This window comes from Aythya fuligula, chromosome 20, assembly GCF_009819795.1.
Source record: "Aythya fuligula isolate bAytFul2 chromosome 20, bAytFul2.pri, whole genome shotgun sequence".
Lineage (NCBI taxonomy): Eukaryota > Metazoa > Chordata > Aves > Anseriformes > Anatidae > Aythya > Aythya fuligula.
Window position 1 is genome coordinate 11,774,663 of NC_045578.1, and position 22,951 is coordinate 11,797,613.

At 38.8% G+C, this 22,951-nt stretch overlaps 2 protein-coding genes across 4 annotated transcripts in view; one reads left to right on the plus strand and one right to left on the minus strand.

Annotated features, from left to right (window-relative positions):
* PITPNM3 (PITPNM family member 3) overlaps positions 1-9,748 on the plus strand; it is a 77,135-nt gene extending 67,387 nt beyond the window's left edge. For both annotated transcript variants that reach the window (XM_032201217.1, XM_032201218.1), the window contains exons 13-19: positions 698-814; positions 1,855-1,971; positions 4,186-4,334; positions 6,622-6,771; positions 7,635-7,818; positions 8,207-8,335; positions 8,734-9,748. In XM_032201217.1, the coding sequence (XP_032057108.1) occupies positions 698-814; positions 1,855-1,971; positions 4,186-4,334; positions 6,622-6,771; positions 7,635-7,818; positions 8,207-8,335; positions 8,734-9,042 (1,155 nt within the window). In that variant the 3' untranslated portion in view covers positions 9,043-9,748. The remainder of the gene's footprint in view (positions 1-697; positions 815-1,854; positions 1,972-4,185; positions 4,335-6,621; positions 6,772-7,634; positions 7,819-8,206; positions 8,336-8,733) is intronic.
* Positions 9,749-15,669: 5,921 nt separating this feature from the next.
* Positions 15,670-22,304, minus strand: PIMREG (PICALM interacting mitotic regulator). Of its 2 annotated transcripts, XM_032201197.1 has the most exons (6): positions 21,995-22,304; positions 21,478-21,796; positions 20,347-20,687; positions 19,152-19,247; positions 18,241-18,287; positions 15,670-16,818 (listed from the first exon to the last, which is right to left on the minus strand). In XM_032201197.1, exons 2-5 carry the CDS (start codon positions 21,766-21,768, stop codon positions 18,257-18,259), a joined length of 759 nt encoding a protein of 252 aa, XP_032057088.1. In that variant the 5' UTR covers positions 21,769-21,796; positions 21,995-22,304; the 3' UTR covers positions 15,670-16,818; positions 18,241-18,256. The 2 variants fall into 2 exon arrangements, with proteins under 2 accessions (XP_032057088.1, XP_032057086.1); XM_032201195.1 differs by lacking the exon at positions 18,241-18,287.
* Positions 22,305-22,951: the final 647 nt, after the last annotated feature.

Consider the following 22,951-nt stretch of genomic DNA (forward strand, 5'->3'; position numbering starts at 1 on the left):
GGAAGCTGCAAGCCATGTCTTGCTGAAATTTGTGGGTTGGCTCTAATATATGAGTTGAACACGCAAATTTGTTGGTTAAGTGTGTGATATTTAGGTCATAAGGAAATGTAGCTTGCATGATGTGACAGGCTTTTGCATGTTCACAAACTATAGTCCTTTTACCTTCAGATTAAACCATGTCACCAGCCACAAGCCAAATCTCGTTCCTGTTCCCTACTGCAGTGGTGAGTAATAGCCAGAAGGCAATAGGAAACATTGTCTGGGCCTATGAATAGAAAATCGTTACAGATAGAGTCAGGAATCTGACCTCTGCTCAATAAAGGGCATTAACAAGTCTTAAGGAGCCACGGTCTTAAGGAGCCTTACTGACTTTGCAGACAATGAGGAGTGTCTCTTGTATCATCCTAATGTTTGTGTGGTTCAGGGAAGGATTTGAATGTAAAAAAATGTGCATGCTGTGGTGTGAATGGAAAAGCTGTTTATTAAGGACCTGAGCTTAACCATATAGACAAATAAAATGCTTTCACTCTTTTGGCCAGTGCTTAACGTGAACATATGGTCTGTGCATCTTTCTGCTCTGCTTGTGCTATCCGCTCTGCAGTGTCATTCAGCAGGGGCAGCAGTGTACTCCTTTCCTTGCCAATTAAAGGACTCTCCAAGCAACACATGGCTTATAAAAACATTAATATCATTTCAGGTGATGAGGTATGAAAATGTAAATTTCAAGGAGAACAACAGCCTGGATCCAGCAACACTAAGCCCATCTAATCCACGAGAAAAATGGCTCCGTAAAAGGACACATGTCAAATTGAGAGTAAGTATAAATCTGAATATCCATGGTAGCTATAGAAATTGGGTTTGGCAGCAATTTAAATGGAGTCTAATCTCCTAAATTGTGAATTTTACATAACTTAAAGCTGTTAACATAATCCAGAGACAAATAAATTAACAGTTAGGAAATAGGAACAATTTATTCTTGGTTTATCATTACACATTGTGAGAAAGTGTATTTCTTTCTTTAAATAACTGAAGGGCCTTACATTTCAGTTAAGCAAAGAGGTTGTTCTTCTATTTTCTTGTATGATAAATGAATCTATGACCCAAGAAAACATATTTTCTTTCTTTAGATGCCACTTCAATTATAAGTATCAAATAAAGGCTTAAATAACAAATAAATAAAATTCATGACTTGAGAAATTTCTTTCGGATATCACTGAAATCCTGACCTTTTTGCCTTAGCAAAATTACACTGTTAATTTTTAGACAGTTTTTTAACAAGTTTTGAATGCTGCTATAAGTGCTGATAAGGATTCGTTGTGCTCCAGAGCATAAGTGCATACCAGGTTAAATATGACATTCAATCAGTAAAAGCTTGTGTCCAATCTATGCTAAAAATGTATTCTCAGTTTGAAAGATGTGCCAAGTTGCAGATACTCTTCCCATTCATCAGTTAAAAGTTTCTTGGGGGAGGATTGTTTGTTTTTTAGTGTGAAAAATTTGAGCTACTGAAAATAAGTGAAAGTGCCTCATAAAAGGAATGTTCTGCATGTAATTATGTGGATCTATGGCACCACTTGTTCTGAAAGGTAATTGGCATTTCCTTTAAAAGTACTCTCTTCTTTGGTCATTTTGGGTGTCCTCAACAGAATCTCTATTCAGGAATGCACCATTAATGGAATCTTGGCCATTCCTGAAAGCCCAGTTTTGACAGGTACTCTAAGGTGCACTGGGATGTACCTCAAACACACTGTCTTGGACTGTGTTTCTGTCTTACTGTTCATAACAGCATAATAGAGACAATAGCCTTACTATAAAAGCAAACTGTACCCTTCCCACCTTTTGCTCTCATTTCAGAATGTGACTGCTAATCATCGAGCTAATGACATCATTGCAGTAGAAGATGGTCCTCAGGTACTAGTTGGGCGCTTTATGTATGGGCCTCTGGACATGGTAGCTTTAACAGGTGAAAAGGTAAAATCTGTTTCCTGTTTCCTTATTTTTCTAAAATAAGTGTTTACTAGAAATAGTTGTTGAATGTAATGCACATGTAGTTCATAGTACCAAAGAAAGTCTTACAGTGAGGGATTACGTCACTAGTCTGCCATCACTTCAGCAAAAATATGCTGTAAGCACACTCTCTGGATAGCTGACATTTTTCCCAGCTATCATCATTTTTACGTGATGCTGGCCATCTCCTCTTGTTACTGAAAAGCATGCTGGGTAGCCATCGCTGAACCCGTCCTGTGTTTACACTACCTACTGCAGAAAATTAGCTTGTTGAGGAAGGACAAAAAAAGTATTTATTAACAGTTGGCAAATCACTAGAAGAAAAATGTACATCTTCCTTTCAAGGTAATACAAGTAGATAAAGGAATAGTGATGCTGTAGGTTAGGTTGCTATTGTTTCTCATACATGGAAGAGTAAAGATCAGTTGTAGAATTGAAGAAGTAATGTGCCATGGTTGGAACCATCTGTGCTCCTAGCGCTGCCTGCAGCAGCCAGGCTTAAAACTAGCAAAGCCAAACATTAAGTGAACTCTTTGTTCATATTCAATAGACTGTAAGAGCTTTTATGGAAATTAGCAGAGCGTTGTTGCTGAACTTAGGGTAAAAATGAAGCTTGGAGACTTCGCTTTGCTTGTTTTGTGCCCATGCTGCTAAGGTGATGCATTAACCTCATGCTGGGTTGAGCATTCAGCTTCCTGCTTTTCAACATTGGGCAGTCTACTTTTAGTAGACTGCACTTAAATAATGACTCTGATAACAGCTTTATTTATGGTAAATCTCCTTTGTTCTCCATCTTCTTTTGCACTGTTTAGGAAACTGGCTATGGAAAGACTTCTGCCTACCTTTTTTCATGTTACTAAGCAGGAAGTGGTATTTCAGGTAGAAAAACCTAAGGATTGTGTTGCCATGCATTAGAGATGATCCTCTCACTGTTGCAAATGTACTCAGGCTCCTGGCTTCAAAATATTGGAGTTAAGATGTTGGCTGAGTTACATATAAGCTAGATATATTGCACTCAGCCAGAGTAAAGCTCTTGCTTTTGAGATCAGCATTTACATTCTCACTCTCTGCCTACATCACAATGAAATTATTGCACTCTTCTTATGTTAAATTTTGTATGTTAAATTTTCAGAGGTAACTGGAAAAAAAAAAAAAAACTTTAGTGAAAGACAGGAATCTTTCGAAATTGTGTTATAGAATGCATTTGGAAGCCTTGACCAGTGTCTTTGAGTTGATAGTCTAGATTGCATCATTCAACTGAATTGCTTCCATCCCTAGCAGAGACCTCACTGTAAAATGTTTTCCATTCAGCCTCAACTATAGAGATCTTGAGTGATGCCTGTCTGAAAGATGGTTCATGTGACAAAGAACTCTTCTACAGTCACAAAAAGCTATGTCAGCTGCTGCTGTGTGTTGGCTTGAAATACAGTATACAATATCCCGTACCTCTGTCACTGCTGGGCTTCATCAGTTAACTCCACACGACTTAAGTGATGTGCTGCTTCTAAGATTCTATTGCAATATTCAGCATGCCTTGTACTGGTACAAATTGAACTATCATCATGGGTAATGGTTATACTTCTAAGACAATCACTGCTTCAATCTTATCCTGTTGTTTTGTTGTGTTGTTGTTTGGCTGTTCTGTTTTAAAAAACACCTTAAAGCATCCCCATCACTTGAGTGACTTAAGTTGAAGAAAAGCACTGATGAAACCTCTTCAGGGAAAAAAAAAAATCTTGATACTTTGAGATGTGTAGGCTTTTTGTTTGAAAGCAATGTTATGATTTGAGAAAGATTTCATCTTTTAATAACCAGCTGATTTTTTTCCCTTTTGTAGGTTTAGTATGCAAAAACTTAATACACACACGCAAGCTGAAATGATCTTTTTTCCAGTTTGATGTTCCTCCTGAAGTCCTGAGCTCTATATGCTCTTGACATTGGCAATGCTAAGATGGGTGCTTTAAATGGTCAAAGCAACAGTAAACTCTTGTACTGTGTGTTAGGAAACATTTCTAATTGAGAGGATCCTCTATGAAGTTTTTATTGAGTTTTAAGGTTCCTTGAAACTTTGTTAGCTTTTGGTACAAGACACAATTGGAGATACTAATGGGATGTAGGCTTGGCAGGTCTTGTGTGATAGTAGGCACCCTCTGTGTACCTGTTGTATTGTTTTTGCAGGTTGATATCTTCATAATGACTGAGCCATCTTCGGGTAGATGGGTGTACTTTGACACAGAGATATCCAACAGCAGTGGCCGGATATCTTACAGCATACCCAAACAAAAGAGATTGAGAGTTGGTGTGTATCCCATCAAAATGGTGGTCAGGTAATAACTCTAAGCTGGAACTACAGGTGTGATGGGCTCTTGTGATCAGGAAGACATCGACATGTACAAGATTGAAGTGTGTATGGAGGGGAAATTTGGTCAGTTCTATATTAAACAACAGATTTCTGTGTGGCTTTAGGCAGATAATTTAATTTCTTTGTGCTTCAGCTGTCCAGTGACAAATTTAATTATTTTTCTTGGTTTTCTTGCTGTGTTATCAGTTTAGATTTGAAACAGTGGTCATCTGTTTACTGGCCAGCTTACAGGTGTCCTGCCCAATGGGTCTTAACTATCCTTCCTGCAACACAAAACTTCAACATAATTCAATTTAGTGCAAAATAAGATGACTGGATGACTATTCAGTTTTCTTATGGCAAGAGTGTATGATTTGGTTTATTTCAGAGCTTCTTCATTGGAGAAAAGATTGCTGAAGGGTATGGCTTCATGTTCTTCAAGCCAATAAGAAGCTTTTATTGTTGAAATTAACAGTAGAGGATGTACTGTCTTATTCTCAGCCAGCAATGTGTGTGTTGATAGCAGGCTAATTGAAAGAGTCGCTTTAATTCTGTACATAAGAATGTTTATTCTAAACTGGGGGGAAAAAAGTATCTCAGAGTAACGTTTTATTGAAGTCAACTCCCCTGGTTTTCCTGTATTTGAAAAAAATACCGTGTTGTCATGTATAAAAAGTGAAAATGTATGAAGTAAGATTTGTTGGCATAGGTGCAAGACTAGGGTAGCTGTGCTTTTAAAAATTTTGATGTTTAATTCCTGTGCTGAATTAAAATAAATAAATAAATAAATAAATAACATTAATTTAGCGTTGCACTTAGAATTAAATCACATACCCAAATAGAAAATAGTTTTACAGTTTTCTTTGAGTCTCTACTTTGGAGGCACAATCAGAGTGATGAATTCAGTTGAAATTGAACGTGACATTATCCACCCATTAATCAAGTCCAAAGTCAATTTTCAGTCTTGTGTAGTGCTAATGGAGGAAGAAATATTTTATTTCAGTGTTGTATAACAAACCATCAATTTATGAAAAGACAGTTACATGAACATAAATTAAGGTGTACAGGGAAGCTAAGTACCCATGGGCATTTAGACTGCAGGAATGAGTTTCAAACAGGAATCAGAGTTGTCCTGCCTTTGCCTGTTAAGCTGTAATGTAATTTGCACATATTTTAAGAATCTTCATCATCATATATAAATTTCTATATCATACGGTGATCATCTTTTTAAAGGAAGGACAATGTGGTCTTCGGATCACATTTTTTTAAGGACCATGATATCGTGGAATAATAAGACTTCGGATCACTTTGTGCTTTATTAGAGTCCAGACCTCTTGGGGAGGTCGTCATGAACAGAAGGTGGCATGGCATCTCACATATCTTTCTATATGAAAAGCCATCTGCAATTGCATTTTTCTGTTGGCTTGGTTCTGTTTAGGGGTAGGTTATTTTGGTTTGTTTTACTTTTCTGGATTGGCATTTCCATTGTAATTTGAAATGATAGAGAGATGGCTAATGCTAATATTATTCTATTGGTTATTTAGTGGAGAAAAGCTGATAGTCATAAGCAAAAAGATGCCAATAAAAGGTACATATCAGTTCTTCCCTTGTAATTTCTGAGAATTTGCCAGTAATTGTAGACTGTTGGGAAAAAAAAAAAAAAAAAAAAAAAAAAGCTAATTTCTGCCAGAAGAGGTTTAGGTTGAATATTAGGAAGAACTTTACCAAAAGGGTTGTTAGGCATTGGAATGAGCTGCACAGGGAAGTGGTTGAGTCACCATCCCTGGAGGTCTTTAAAAGACATTTAGATGTAGAGCTCATTGATCTGATTTAGTGGATGACTTGTTAGTATTAGGTCAGAGGTTGGAGTAGGTGATCTTGGAGGTCTTTTTCAACCTAGATGATAATGTGATTCTGTGTGCTATGTAGATCCACAGAGAATTCACATATTATCTATGTGTATATGTAGACAGATAGCATCCAAAGTTTGAGTTCTTAAGTTTTTTGGTGTTTGTTTTTTTTTTTTTTTTTTTATGAATTGTTATATGTATTTGTACAAATGCAATTTCTTATTAACATCAGCTTCCAAATTTCATATTGGAAAGCAATTTCCTAAAAGTTTAGGTTTTAATTGCCCCACATAGGACTGAAATCAGAATACCTACTTGATAGAGATATTTGAAACTGCAGATCTAGACAGTCCTTAACTAGAATGTGCAGAAAATATTCTCACACTATGCTTGTAAAAAGTGTTTATTCCTTTGGCTCTCCAGAGGGGACCAGAGCAGTGCCACAAGCTATCTGACTGTGCTTCCCCGAGGAATGGAATGTGTTGTGTTCAGCATTGATGGTTCATTTGCAGCAAGTGTTTCAATTATGGGAAGTGATCCCAAAGTCCGAGCTGGGGCTGTTGATGTTGTCAGGTAAGTGAAGTTTTCATGCTTCGCTTTCTCAATCTCTGACTTTTCTGTTTGAACACAATAGGGGGGAATGGAACAGAATATATAATTTTTTAAACTAAGGATGCAAAAATTCTTTAAAGGCTAGAATGCTTTGCAGGTATGTTTCTGCATTTGCTTGGACAACAGGCCTGCCTGATTTTCAGAGGAATCTTAGAATGCTATGGTTTACTTGGAAATTTGTAGTTTAAGTTGGATAAAGATTGAAAATTGCGTATTCAAATGAACATGGTGTTAAAGTGCGAGTAATTAATTAATAATGATTCCAATTGTTACTGTGGTTAGCAAAGAGTGTATTTTGTGTTTCACTAACTTCAAGTAAGGACATACTTCTGCTCCAGAAATACCAAGCGCCATGAGCATAGGAGAGTTTTATGGATGAAAAGTCAGAATGCTTTTAATTCATTCTTGCAAGTCTGTTAACACTGCACTGGGTGAGGAAGTACAACTCACATTTTGGAATGCAGAGATGCCAGTTGTCAAGAATTTTCCATTTCCTTCATTTAAAATGACAGAATCTCGCAATACATTTCAAAGGTAGGAGGACTTGAGGTACAGCAAAGGGACTATTCTAAATCCATTTTTAAATAGCTATTATGTTTTACATAACTTATTGTATGAGACTATCACTTGCTTTATTCTATCTCCCTCAAGATGTAGATATAATTGCATAATTTCTCACTAGGAGCAGACAGGGTGCTTTCTACCTGTTGAAGGGTCATGTCTGATTTCTAACTGGGTCCATGCTGAGCAAAGAAATACTAACCTGTCTTTTGGGCATTATTTCTTTTTCTGCATCTATGTAATTTATCTGTTGTTTCTGACAGACATTGGCAGGACCTGGGGTATCTGATTATCTATATTACTGGCCGTCCAGATATGCAAAAGCAGCGTGTGGTTTCATGGTTGTCTCAACACAATTTCCCACAAGGAATGATCTTCTTCTCTGATGGACTCGTTCATGACCCACTGCGACAAAAGACTATTTTTCTACGGAATCTCATGCAAGAGGTACTAGAAAGAAATTTATATCCTTGAAACCTTTTTCTAGAGGATATCATTGACTGAACAGTAAATCCTATTGGCCATTATAAAGTATTTTTGCCATTCCTCCTTTCTTTTCTTACTTTTCAAAGAATAGGAAATGCTAAATAAAATATCCAAAAGTACCTCCTGGCATATGGTATTACAAATAAATCGATGAACTACTTATTCTTTTCTCTCTGCATATTTGTAATTCTGCTGGCATGCAGGCAAACAGCTTTAGCTGTGTGTGGTTTACAGCATTTGTTAACAGTGAGTTTGCCTGTTGCTTTGATGCTAAACAAGTGCCATCCTTGTAGTGCATGCTGTTCAATAGTCAGAGCATTAACTTTGGAAGTAATATTATTTTTTTCAGTGCCACATCAAAATCTGTGCTGCATATGGTTCCATGAAAGATATTTCTGTTTACAATGTCTTGGCTCTGTCACCATCCCAGATCTACATAGTTGGACGTTCAACAAAGAAATACCAGGCACAGTGTCAAGTAAGTAATTGTTGCTGCTCAACCAGGAAGTCCTTGGGAGGAGTAAGGAAATGCATGTGCGAGAATGTATGCACGCACACACGTGCACACACACGCAAGATAAAGAGCAGGGACAGTCTTTCAGAGAAAGAAGGGCAGTTTTGGTCTCAGATGAGGCATTTTCTGGCTGAGTGAATCATAAAGAGAATTGAATGGTCACAGGTTGTACTTGCAAGTACATGTGTTGCATATTGCTGAACAACAAAATGGAACAATTCACTGAAATTAAAAAGGAGAGGAGACATATTAAGTCTTTTATTTATATATAACTAAATTGCCAAAGATAGGAACTGAACTCCTCATAGAGCTCATAGGTTGAGGCAGCAGTAATTTGTCACTCTCTTTCCTTCCTGTTTCAGTTCCTCAGTGAGGGTTATGCAGCCCACTTGGCCTCACTGGAGTTCAGTCTTCATTCACGACCCAAAAAGAACAACTCTCGGATGATCTTGAGAAAAGGCAGCTTTGGCCTTCACTCCCAACCTGAGTTTTTGCGCAAGAGAAACCATCTCCGCAGGACTATGTCTGTGCAGCAGCCTGACCCACCTTCTTCAAACCCCAAACCAGAGCGTGCCCAGAGCCAGCCCGAATCAGACAAAGATCATGACAGACATTTGCCCTCCATTGCTTGGGTTAGAGGTGGAGTTCACAAGTTTGAATCTGTCCCCTAGGAAGCCGGGGTATGTTGATCTTGGATGCCACCCCCTTAAACTTGTAATCATGCCTCAAAGATAATATTTAGGCAGCTTCCAGCTAGAAAATGTAGAGAGGAACCTGTACCTCGGAGTTGTTCCTGCTCTAGAAAATGCCTTCTTATACCAACCAGGGAACTTGCAGTTCGTTCCTCTTGACATGTTTATTGGGAAATTTTAAAACAATCTAAAACTATCGCAAGTGCTTAAAACATCAAAGCAACAGGAAAAAAAATTATCTTTGGTTATTTTGTACAATAGATACAATAAAATGTGCAATAAGAGAAAAAGCTGCAACAAGCTGTTTTTTATTCAAAAGAAGGATTGTGGTAGCAGCTGACTAGCTGCACCCAAAGCAGTATAAACATTAGGTCCCATAGGTTACAGGGAAAGTTTGCACTTTAAACATTAGTTTTATCTGCTGCCACTTCACTTTCGATAAAGAGATACATTTGCAAGGAAAGAGGAAGAGGGAATACAATAATGGGTAATCAGAATTTGTACAGCAAGATGCTTGTTGGGTGCCTTTAACCCAAGATATCCTTTCAGCTTACATTGTTGGTCAACAGACTCAGATATAGGCACTCATGTTGTCTGAAGTGCTGTACATCAAGTAATTTGGAGAACTCCACCTATGAACCAAATCATAAATGCTTCGTGTTAGAAATAAATGTCTCTGCCACGGTTTGAAGTAGTTAGTGTTGCTGTGTACAAAGTGCTGTGCAAGTGTACAAAAATCACATTGTTTTGTTGAACTTGGTGACTGTGCAAAATGTATTAACTACTGTGAGCAAGGAGATGTCTCTGACCATCTAAGTCTGAAACAGATCCTAAGATGGTAACCTAAAGGGAACTTTTTTACTAAGGGATCTGCAAACTCCAGAGCAATCAATTTTTCCATTATTTTAACTAGAAACTTTAAGCTGGAGGAGGAAAAAGTGATAAATGCTAATGGAATTCCTGGGAGTAAATTATTTACCTTCTCATGCTTTACAGCAACTACTGTGCTAAGACAATCTGTAGCAGTCAGAATTACAGCCTATGAGCTTTAAAGAATGGAGACGACAAATTACAGGTGCCAAGTAGACATTTTCCTACTGATTTAAATTTATCTCGGATCTCTCAATTAACGTATTAAAAGTAAAAATGTGTGAAGTTTTCTCTAGGTGATAATATTTCTAAACTAAACATTTTAATTAGTTTAACGTAGCTGCAGTTTGCAGCTTCTTTATGCAAATATTTCCACCAAACTATAAATTCACCAAGCGAACTTCCATGATAGAACTGATGCATGTTTCAAAACCTGCAACGAAGTTGCTAGTGCACAATTATTTTTTTTTTCTTCAAAAATTAAAACTCCAGACTGTTGACCCTGAGAAAACTGGAAGTCAGTACGGGGATTTGGTTTCTCCCCAGCACATGCACTTTTGTGGAGTTGCAGGTTGTCATCCCCACCCTTTTACTTTCAGGTTTTCCTAATCTATAGCTGGAACAGAAAGAAGTCTGTTGATTAATGATTTCAAAGTCACTGTGTAAAACAATAAAGGAATGCAATAGAAAAGTATTCTGATGGTGCAGAAGGAAACCCAGTAACTTCCTGTTAACATAAAAGTTTCAGTGTGTTTTTTGAAGGGCCTAGTAATGTGGCTTTTGTCCTAAAAGGCAGCAAAATAGCTTATAAATGAAAGTTGGGGGTTTTGTTTGTGTCTGTCTTTCCTGGTTTTAAGCTTATCACTTACCAAGATTGTCAGTTACCTATTTCAAACTTCCTGAAAGATTTCTGGCACATCAGAAAGTTGTTCTTTTATAATGCTTCATTTAAGGGAAGGAGTAATCTTTGCTGAAGATTTAGGAAAGCTATGAGAAGTTTGGTAGCTCACATTCATTAGGTAACTGCAATACAAGGGCTGGGGTTGTTTTGCTCTGTTGGCAAGTCAGCCAGCTACAAAAGCTAAATGAAAGATCTCCAGAAACTACACTGAAGCAGTCTTTAGGTTTACAAATGCTTTCCCAGTAGTGTCACACCTAGCTCTTTAACCCAAATTTAGAGTAGTTTTCAGTGTTCTTTCTTTACCCAATGTGTCTTTTATTTACTGATCGTTGTCTATTTCGTTTCCTGTCCTATGCAGCTAGGAGGAGATTGCACAAGTTAACACCAAACAGCAGGCTCCATGTCCCTCCAGTCAGTTCAGTGCTATCATAGGTACCAGAGCTGACAAGATGTTAGAGCAGTGAAGGCTACTTATCATAATGATGATAAGTACTCAATACTCCTTCCTGCTGCTGGTCTAGGAAACAAAAAAAATCACGTAGTAAAGAAAGATGCATGTATCTTTATATCTGTGCTCCCTTCCTATGAAATGTATCTTGCTCTAACAGGGACCAACAAAAGAGATTTCCTGAGTACATCCTCTGAAAAGACCAGCCACAGTAGCTAAGTCTCTGAACAGTAAATAATTGATACTGCAGAGCAGTCTTTGTTTATTAGTCCCACGGGACTGCCTTCTTTTTTCATATTGCACAATGACTGACAGAAAGTTTTGGCTCTTGCCAGGGCAAGACAACAGAATATAGTTATTGCACACATGCTCCTGGTTGTTGTTTTTATTTTAAATAGGTGAGGGAGGGAATCCAAAGATGGTGGCAATCACAAGACAAATTTGAAACTTACATAAGGGACCTAGAGGCAACATTGACTGCAAAATTTGAAGTTATTGTTTAAAAGAACTGGGTGTTGGGTAGCATGTCTTCTCAGAGGAAGAACTGTGCCCGTTCTAGAGTTCAAAGCTAATGTTGCTTTAGTTGTCTACCTCTACCAGCCGGAGACTCCAATACCTATTTTTTGATTTAAGTTGCTAAGACCCACTTCCTTTCAAAAAGGAGATCTGTGTGTAATTCTGTGATTGTCTTTAAGGGACTTAGGATTCTGAGCACAAGGTTAGGGAAATCTCCTAGGTTACTGAAGTTTGTTTTACTATTGCTAACACAATGGCATGTTGCAGGGAACCATGTCCTGAAAGCTCTCTCTCACTTTGTGTATTTCTGTTAATTTCTGGGTCACATTTACAGTAGTCATTATGTTGGCTTCTCATAAGAATATTATGAACTAAAAGTAGTAAAACAAATGCTATTGTATGCTTGATTTAGTGGTAACAATTTCATAGTCTGTACACATCATACTGAAATTAAGCTGAAAATATTTTCCCTAACTTCATTTCCTACAAGGGTTTATGTTGCCCTTGCATAATACCAACTCTACTTATTGCTCAGGGAGAGAGTGGTTTATCTCCTGAACACATGCCTCCAACTGAGCACTTTGGTGAACAATGATACAGGCATCAGTTTGAAAGTTAAGACTTCATGCTAATTAGTAACTGAGCTTGAGACATCAGATGCAATTGTTTTGAAAGCACTAACCAGTTGCCACTAAAATGGCACAAAACCTCTGTTGGAGATGGGACTATGGAAGATATTTTTGTGATTTACTAGGTTGGTTCAACAAATACTGTGTTGCCATGGCTGGAGACCTCAAGTACTTCAGAACACTAGTTCCACTCCTCCCCACCCCCTCCTTCTTTTCCCCCCAGTCATTAGAAGTACTAGTTCTACAGCATAACTTTTCAATGTTTTCTCTTGAAACACTGCCTTCTGATCAGTCTTAGTTTAATATTTTGTCCACATGAAACTGCATGCAACAGTTCATTGGCATTCCCTTTGCAATTGGCCTTCAGTTTCACTTCCGCTTTCACAGAGGGATTATCAGTCCTCTTCAGCAGGCCATTCACTGAGATTAAATTTGAACCTGCAGTCCTTTTTTATTTTCTGATTACTGAGCCTCATTGCTGCATTCTCTGTAGTCAGTACTTTCTTAAACTTTATAGGCTAAGTGTTGAGGCATACACAGAAGGTAAATGTTCAGAGAAGCTGTGGGTATTATGGGTGGCCAAGGAACACAAGTTACACCCATCAATAGTCTTCAACACATACAGTGCCTCCAGTATATTACAGAGAAGCACATAAACCTTTGATCAACTTAGTGGAAGAGGCAGAAGCGAAACATAAAACAAAAAGCTGGTATTCCATTTATTCAATTGGGTTCTGAAGCAGCAGTACAAGTCAGCCCTGTTCATATATATCTATAGCCCATAGTTCTTTGCCCTGTTCATACATATCCATTTTTAAATTACTGTATTCTGGGGGGGGAAGAAAAAAAAAAAAAAAAAAAAAGAAAGCTGTGATTAATAGCAGTTTTAGACTTACCTGAGATATTGTGAAAACAAAACTTCACACTGTGGTGTATTTTGTATGTATGTAGCTATTGACAGCCAACCTAAGTGAAGTTCTGCTTTCAAAGCAAATTTGTAAGCTCTTTTTTTTTTTTTTTTTTTTTAAACAATGGCTGTTTATTCAATTAAAAAAATGTATCTGAGTACACTGGTGCGCTTCAAACAGAATCTTGCTTGACTAAAGTATGCCTATTTAGTTTTGTGGCATGGTTTATATCTATTTCTGCATAAAATTTTGTTAAGTGTAAAATTGACATGGCATTAACTATTCCTCTTGTTCCTTGGGGTTCATGAAAGCTGCCATTTTGATTTGTTTGGAGGAATATAGTCTTAATTCTTACAGATTGCTTCTCCTGAGCCTCTACTACTTAGGGAAGTCATTTCTAAACAGAGGTAAAACTTTTCACTGCTTATGTAGAAGAGCAGCTACCAGTAAACCACAGAGAAAGACATTTGACGCACCTTAATCTAATATTAAAATCCAGTGACATTTATCTTGAAGGTCCACCATTCTGCAAAATATCCTGTTTGCCTTTCTTAGTGAACAAGTTGTCCTATTTACACATTACAGGCTTTAGGCCAGAGAATGGCTATGAATGTAGGCAAATACACAATAGTTATTTCACGTATTTCACATGTATTTCATGTATTTCACAGCATAAATTTAGAAAGAAAAAGTGAAATTTGTCCTTTTGTATTGTTTAATTTCTTATATTTGGTAAAAACATTAAGCATTTTTTATTATACCTGAAAACAACAGGTATTTTTAGCTTTAGAAATTTGTAACTGCAACAATTGTTACTGAGCTTTTGAGGGAAAACTGATTTTCCCCATTTTTTTCCCCTTTCGCAACAGAGAAGGTAAGTATGTTATGAAAGTGCTAGACAGTTCAAGTGTGGGCCATTTTATAATAATTTGTTTTAATAATGAAGCGATTATACAATATAGTTTCAATTTTTTCTGATTAGATCTTGAAATGTGGGATCTAAAATCAGGACTTCTGCGTTGAATTGTTCATTTCAGGCACACAGGGGAGAAAGTTGCATTCTTCATCCTCATCTGGAGCTGTCTCAGGATAGAAGTCTCTAAACACAAAAATTTCCAACTTACCTCCTCAGCTTCTGTAAGAGCAATGATTCCTCCTTGTCTTTGTTCATAGTTTCAGCAGAAATTGTAGTTCTCACAAGGTAATTTCACTTCAGTGCTGTTTAATCACTCAAGTGTAACTATAGGTTTCTACTAATGATCCTAAATTCAGTCCCCCATTAAAAAAAAAAAAAAAGGCAATAATACATTTTTCTGGATGAAAAGAGCTCCTTTTTTTTCAGAACTAGGAAAGGGCCTGGACCAGCTAGAATCCTGTGCCATGGACTCTGGAATTGAATGTCAGGTGTTGGTATTTCTCTTTCCCTCATTTTATACCAAGTCCAAGGTAAGGGGTTGATAGTTTATCCTCTATTTGTATTTATCCCAGTAAGCTACCTTTGAAACTGGCTATCATTGTCTGGGGAGGGTGGAGGTGGTGGAAATACAAAACAACTCTGGCAGATAAGTTCCTATTTGTAAAATTGTACAGAACTTAGGGGGGAGAGGGAGGGCACAGAATAGAGAGGCAAGATTACCATGACCTGCTGGGATATGGGGTACCAGAGATCATAACACTAAACCATAATTTAAAAATCACAACTTCTATGGACAAAGTTATTCTGCGAGGACTGATGTAGGACCCAGAATGGCAGGCTTCTCACAGAACCCCAAGCCTTCTGTATAAACTTTTCTATTTGTGGGGAAGGGAAAGAGGCAGTCCTCTTATAACTGAATTCCTAAAAGGAAAAAAAGTTGTACATGTTCTTTCAGTCTAGTTTTATGAAGCATTTACTTTCAGATATTATTTGTCAGTAAGAAGGTTCAATCTGGTGACAAATGTTTATATTTCTTATGGCTGCCTTGTAAAGATTCAAAAATGCACAATAATGAATTTCTTAATATGAAATAAGGAGTAAGATTTCTACAACTGGTATAGATTTTGATGTGTGTTGGTTTTTAAAATCTTATATTAGCCACTAAAATAAAACCTTCCTTGTCTTTAAGCCAGTAGTGTCCCAGACTGTTTTTATTCGTGGTGGTAGTATAGAAACTGTTTAATATTGTTGACTATCTGAAATAAAGACATAGATCTCTGAACAGACGTCAACCTGTGACCTTCAATCCTCCTTTTTTAAAAGAATACAAGAGATTTCAATAATGAGACACGATCCTTGTGGAAGCTTTATAGAAGGAGTTTCAGTACATGCAAGGAATAACTTCAAGGTACTGTTCCATACGGAAAGTTTTTTGTTGTTGTTGTTTTATTTAAAAGCACAAAAACAAACCAAAACCTACTTCAGAAAAATCACACAATCTAAAGCTCACACCAGTCATATGACAGCCTAGATGTCTGGGATGTTTACAGGCTTTATTAACTGTTTCAATATTTTATAAATTTAGTTTGACAGGAGAACAGGAAAGTGGGAACAAGTTTAAAAATCAGTAATTACACATAAATCAGAATTGAACATGAGTGCTTCTCATATTTATATTTAATACTGTTAAAACTTAGGCTGTTCAAGTTTTACCAAATTATATGTGCATCTTAAAAGTGATTGTAGATAAAAGTTTACCAACTCAATCTTTTGTCTGAAGGTACATCTTAGAGTGAAAGTAATTCCAAAAGACTGCACAAAACTCCTACCGTAGAAAACAGCACTGGTGTTGAATTCTAGAAGCTTGAGAAATCTTTGCTTTAGTATGAAAGACAAAAGTTGGGCTAACCTAACAGCAGTCCTTAGGCTGTGTGTTGAAGTCCTAATGTGGCTCCACTGTTGTGGCTTGAGTGACTCCAAGGAAACCTGTTGCCTTGGAATGCCATTTGTGGTCAGAACTCAAGCAATTATTGTTTCTTTAACTTCCAGTTAAACATGATGCTTAGCTTTTAGTTTGTTAGTATTTAAAGAAAAAAAAAAGTTTTGAAAAGATCACTACTTTTAGTATATTATAAATCTGTGACCCTTGCTCTGACCATGGTCAGTGCAACATATGTTTCAAAGTACTTAGTGCCTATGAAAGCCACTTTCAGGATGGTCCCTTATCTTAGTAAGAGATAATACATTGTGGTACAAGTTTCATTTGACTTTAGAAGAGAAAGCAAGAGAATGGAAGTCCCAAGCTGCTTTGTTAAAAAAGATTTTTAAAATGTAGTTGCTTAATCAAAGTTACGTTCAAAGCATACAGTACAGTCTCTCAGGTCCTAATCAAAGTCTTCCTTTAGATATACTCAAACCAACACTACTTATAGCCATCTCTGTCCAGGTACAAACTGCTCAACAGTTTCTTTGCTTGCCTTCTGATAGCCTGAGAAAATTTCTGAGATCGATGTACAGACTGCAAGTTTTGTGCCATTAGACAGTAGTAGATTGATACCGCATGCTGCCTGCAGAAGAACAAGACTACTGTTAGTAGCTTGAAGTCTACAAGGTTAAGTAACAGGTTGTTACACAAATTGCTGGAAAAATGGCAACAAAGGACAAGATCTGAGAGCAAGGAGGGAGCTGGTCTGGACCTGTGTACTTCCACTGAACACTTCTGAAAACTAGCAAGAAAATACTTAGTTACCTTCAATGAGCATAAATGGCAGTACAAAAATGAAGTATGGCAATACTTTAACTAGCAACAAGAGCATTTCTTGTGATATAATGTAATTCATTAAAACAGATACATCTGAGCAATGCATGGAGCTGGCAACCATCATCAGTTTGAGAACAAAGGCTTGTTTCATTATGGAAAAGATTAAATGGAAGCTATAATAAAGTAATTCATGGCAACTGAATACTGCAAGAGAAGGTAATGCGCTAGAGTGAGTGTAAGCATACCTCCAAAAAAAATGTATTTCACAACTATTCCAAATGGGGATCCTACAAACAAGCAAGTGCTGGAGCACATTGTATGCATCTACATGGGCAGAACTGGACCAAATCACTCTGAGGAAGCAGTACACATAGCTGTTGGAAGCTTCAAGCAAGCATTTGAAACTGCTCCCAGGTAGCAGAGAGTTGTATTTTACCTTTTTTTTTTTTTTTTCTTTTCCCTAAGTTACAGAAATCAAGTTCTTACACCTTTGTTGCAAGAATAGGAACTAGTATTCATGATACAACTTTCCCTTTAAACAGAAAGAATAGTTCAGATGTTAACAGGTGAAGATATTAATGTCATAACACAGATCACAGTGAAGGTTATCAAGGCTCTTATGACATTCTCATAGCAAACCTGGTAATGGTTCAATGAGTTGATACTAGAAGGTGATTTTCAGAAACACAAAGCAAAGAATTCATGTTCCCATCCACTTAGGTGCAATTGTGTTTAATAAGAATGCCAGCAACACAGGTATCATCTACTGTTTTTGTCACAGCATCATGTTAACCGCTAGTACAATGCTAGGGATGGAAAATAAAGGCTGTAAAATTAGCTCAGGGTAATACATGTAGTTTGTTCTGTCATGCTTTGTGATCTCTGTTATTAATCAGTAAGAACTGAGATCAAATGACAAAGACATTAGTACTAGTAGTTTTCTGATCTGGGGTGAAAAAAGCTGCTGTTTGCATAGAAGCCCAGTTTATGGCTCATCGCAAAGACGCAAGGTTTCACTAATCTTCAATACAGAGGCTGCTTCACATCTGCACAATGATCTGCTGTAGCAGAGAATGCCACAGTGAATATGAGGGAAAGAACCCTTTGGTTCCACACAGTAAGATTTTAAGAAAACTTTGAGTTAATATGTCTGTCCCTCTCCAAACAGCAGTTTTTCTCCTCACAGGTGCATGCAGGTATAGTCAAAGTAAGCGAACAACTACTTTACCTGGTTGATACTATCTTCAGTTACAAATGAGAGAAACTGTCATATCACTAACAGATGGGAGAATATTAGGAGTGAGATTTAGTAAATTTTCAATGTATATTATCATTAGCTTTTACAGGAGTAAACCTATCGCTATCTAAAAATGATGCCATTGGTAGAAGTTGGATTTTTGGAATTGTGCAGGATTTTATCTCTTGCCTTTATCTCTTTGTAGATAAAAGTAGTTAATGCTAAGCCTTCGCTAGAAGATCAAAGTACCTTGACTTTTAATTACTGAATGCCTGACATCAAGTGTTCTAAGAGAGAAAGGGGAGAAGGGGGTTTAGGGAACTGTTCTGTGTTGAAATTCCTGACCTTTAGTTTTTACTGACTGAATAGGCCTACTTCAGCATGACATAACCTTTACAAACACCTGCCACCTCATGGGTTAACCAAGATTTTGTACAAGAGGCTTCTGCATCCTCTAAATTTTGAGGTATGGTTCAAATTGGCTATTTGTAAACATAAGTATATAACAAAAGCTTTTTTCTTATAAATGTGCATGCACCAATGATAGCTAAGTGTCTGTGCAATGGTTTGGAGTTTGTTTTCTTGGCACGTCTGGGTTGACAGCTCTTTTAGACAGAGGTAGCAGGATACTGTTCTCATACAAAGTAAAAGTTAGGCTCTGACTGGGAGAAATCAGAGTTCTACAGCAAGAAGACAGGGTGACTGTCTGTCAGGTTTTAGAAGCTGCAAGTTCAACTACTGATTGAATCTGCACAAGCGTCATGAAGAAAAAATGGCTCTATGTTACAACTGAGAAAGTTCTGCAGCTCTTCCTCCTCCTGAGTTACAGCAATCACTTGGCCTAATGTTCGAGTGGAAGATGGCCTATTGCTAAGAGTTGGGGTATTGTTGGCAGTATTTACCTCTCCTCTTGTACAATACCATCATCAAGTGCCTGAGAGAGGTGCTTCAGTCGTCGAATCCCTGAGGAGACCAGTTCCAACTCACACTCAAACTCTCTGCAAAAAGGATGTTTATTACTAGAGATGAAACAGGCAGACTGACTAGGTGACACTGCACAAGCCTCTATCCCTGCAGTAAAAACTCAAGTTACTGAGAGAAGTTTGGGCCTGTAATAATTATGTTCTTAATTCTACTGACCAACTGCTTCACATCTCCATTCATCCTATACATAGCTATCCTCCAGTTCAGTGACTGGTCTCAGGTTCTTGAGGTTTAGACAGCTTCTAGCTTTTGACATTTCTCACATGACTTTGACCGAGACAAAAGCATACCTGGTACATTATAAAATACTACCTTAGCTCACAACCCTTTCTCTAGTTTAGTGACACGGTTCAATGGTAGACTTGGCAGTGCTAGGTTAAAGATTGAACTAGATGACCTTAGAGGTCTTTTCCAACCTGAATTAGATCACAGAATCACAGAATTTCTAGGTTGGAAGAGACCTCAAGATCATCGAGTCCAACCTCTGACCTAACGCTAACAGTCCCCACTAAACCATTTCCCTAAGCTCTACTTCTAAACATCTTTTGAAGACTTCCAGGGATGGTGACTCTACCACTTCCCTGGGCAGCCTGTTCCAATAATAGATGATTCTATTATTCTAATTTCTGTTAAATCTTTGAGGCAAGAGGAATCTCTCTACTCTGTACGAAGAGGTTGGCATAGGCAGAACTCTTTCAGGTATCTCTGCAATAAAAATAGCTCTATCTTGCTAATGCTGCTAAGTAGAAGATGTGTTGAGAGCTTCTTTACCAGAAAAAGAACAGCAGAGTTCAGGTATATTCCTAGAGTCAGATGTGGTTTGGTGCTGAGAAACATGCTGTAAACTTTAAACCAATGGGAGAGTGATTAAAAAGGAAGCTCTTTCTTGCCACGGCACAAAATGAACATTCATGGTTCAGCTTTATGCAGTGCTCAGCCCCTTTCTATTCAGCAACTTGTAACTACTACTTTCCTAACTGTCCTAAGAGCATACCATTTCAGTGGGATAGGATAACAACCTTCATGCCTTGCCATTCATTTTACAAGATACTCTAATCACAGTAACAAAAAAAAGCGGTAAGGTTTACACAAAAAAAAAAAAAAGTGTCTTACGTCATTCTGCTGGCACGAGCAGGTGATGAATAAGGGCTCTTAAGTGCTGCTGCTCTTCTTGATCTCCGGAGTGGGACAGCATCTTCACCGTGCCAGGATGGGAAACCCCTCCATTCTCTGTGTTCTGACACCCTTGTTGGCCCAAGCAAGGCTCTTTTGCTGGATTCTGGGGTGCTCATGGAACTGGCTGCTGGAGTAACACTATTCTTGTTATGGCAAGGGGTTTGAGGCATAGTACTTCTTTTCTTGGAAGAACTGGTCACATGGCTTCTCCTACCCACAGATTCATCCGGAAAGGCCACAATTGACTGTATTGGGTTTTGGTGAGTCTTCTGTATTTTCTGAAAGGTGCATTAGATAGACATGTTAAGCTAAATGAAATCTAGAGTTTGGAAACAGAAAGATAAGGAACATCTGAGCTGAATCCCTAGTTTTCATTCTCATATCAGGTTTACCCATTTGGGTTCAAGGAATCATTTGCTCCCCTAATCCTTGGAACCTGACAAGGACTTCAGCAGGCACTGGAAGAAAGTGCCTGCTGCTTTTGTGCAGGAAAGAGACAGGCTCTCTGATACAAAATTAATATGCCTAGAGTCTGCCTCCAACAGGAAGAGCAGTGCAAACTTTAGGTTGCTATGATGCTACCACCTACTGGCTTTTGTCAGTCCAAATTTAGATTGACTGTTATGAAGGACATGCTAATAAATAGCACAGGTGCAGGAAAGATCTCTGTCTGTATTTATATGTCTAAAGCTACGCATTTCACAGAAACAATCATTTGCAAGCAATGGCAGTCTCTACCCACCTTCTTCCTCATGAAGGCTGCTCTGTCATACATGATGAAATACAGTAGGGGAAAGGGGCTTTATTAAATGATGTCTTATGTTTATTCTTTTCACCTTCCTCCCTGTTCTGCCAGAACCATAATTTTTCTGGATAATAAAGGCAAGGATTATCTAGCAAGAATAACATTCTACTAATGAGTAGCTATGAGCCAACCACTGTGTTGTACAATACATAGAATAAACATTCTGGAATACATTATACTTTACATCAGAGTCCAGTAATCTTGGAACTGAAGTTGAAGCACAAAATAAACTCTACCTACTCTCCAGTGCAAAGGCAAAGTACCTGGGACACCATTCCAAAAGCATTTCTTGCTGTTCTTGTAATACTCCGGAGAGTTTGGCACTTTGCTCTTGCTTCCATACTTTCCCAAGTTGGGGTCTCATGGAAATTCAGCTCTACCTGTTTTAAAGGTATTCGCTTCCTTAGAGACATACGGATGGTATTGAGAGAACTCAAAGAAGCCTTTCTCTTGAATTTGTCTGGTACAGGGCTGTCATTTTCATCAAAGTCAGCTAGGAGCTGGTGTTTCTGCCAGCCCATTGTTGCCTTGACATTTTTGAGCACAGATACCATCTCGGTCCAAGTCTTGATCAATTTATTTCTGAAACGATCAGAATACAAACAAAAATTAGAGCAAAGTGCATCAGTATGGAAAAGGAGAGATTGGATATCACACACTGCGTTTCCAAGGACATCAGTCCTGGCAAGCCGCGAGCCGCAAGCACATCAGGTGGAACGCGATTTAACTGAAAGTTTCTCGATGCCTCACGCAGACTAAGGTCCCACATTCATAGCTTACCGGGTTCCTTTCAGGTAAACTGCCGCTCGCTACGGATTATTTCACCTCGGAAAGCCCTGCACAGGCGGGATACCGGGAAGGGAGCAGCTGCTGCCCAAGGGTTGAGTCCTCTGAAGCCCGCGGCAGCTGAGGCGGCGAGCCCCGGCGACGCGGTTACTTCACGCGCAGGAGACGTTGAAAACCACGGCCGCGAAAGACGGCAGCGGCGATACAAAGGCTGGGGGAGAGCAGGGTCAAGCCCTGCACGGCCTCCTCCTCGTACGGCAGGGGACGCGGCCCGCGACAGGGCCTGCACCGACCGGGACCACGCCCGAGCCGCCCGCCACCGCCACAGCCGTCGCCGCCGCTGCGTTCAAATCCCGCCCCGCCCCCCTGCGTTCCGGATTGGCCGGCGCAGCCGCGCGCGCGCTTCCATTGGCTGAGCGCGGAGGCCGTTAGACGCGCGGCCACCGCCCAGGGTGGGTCGGGGAGCTGCGGGAGCGGAGCGTGACGTGACGTGACGCGACCGCTTCTGTTATTGCTGATAATTACAAGAGAAGTCTTGGAAGGCTGCGTTTGTTGCTGTTGTTGTTGGTTTTGTTGTTGTTTTGCCCCATGGGCTTCTTTCATTGCTGGAGAAGACAGAGCTGGTGGAATTACAGCGTTGTGCTGCAAACTGCTGGGGGGCCCTGTAGCAAATCAGGCAGCAACGAAAGGCCGAGTGCTGCCAATGTCATTAGTTTTGTTTTGCATCCTACCCCAGAGGAAAGCAAGTAACGCATTGGTCTTCAAAACACTTGTACCTGAAAAAAACGCTCTTGGAAAGAGCTGACTGCTAGCGACACCTTGCCCTGCCAGAGCCACATCTGGCTTGCCCATTGACATTGCAGGATGCCTTGCAAGTCAGGCCAGAGGCTTGTAAGCGTACTTTCTAGGAGTTGCAAAGCACTACAGTTTTAAAATTTCCACATGACAGCA

Bases quoted from the DNA above. Each gene is read 5' to 3' on its own strand.
- PIMREG (XM_032201195.1), bottom strand. From the start codon at position 21,768: ATGGTATCTGTGCTCAAAAATGTCAAGGCAACAATGGGCTGGCAGAAA. The intron at 19,248-20,346 runs GTAAGACACTTT...TCCTTTTTGCAG, and splicing joins GCTCGTGCCAGCAGAATGAC to AGAGTTTGAGTGTGAGTTGG. The intron at 16,819-19,151 runs GTAAATACTGCC...GTTCTTCTGCAG, and splicing joins GGTATTGTACAAGAGGAGAG to GCAGCATGCGGTATCAATCT.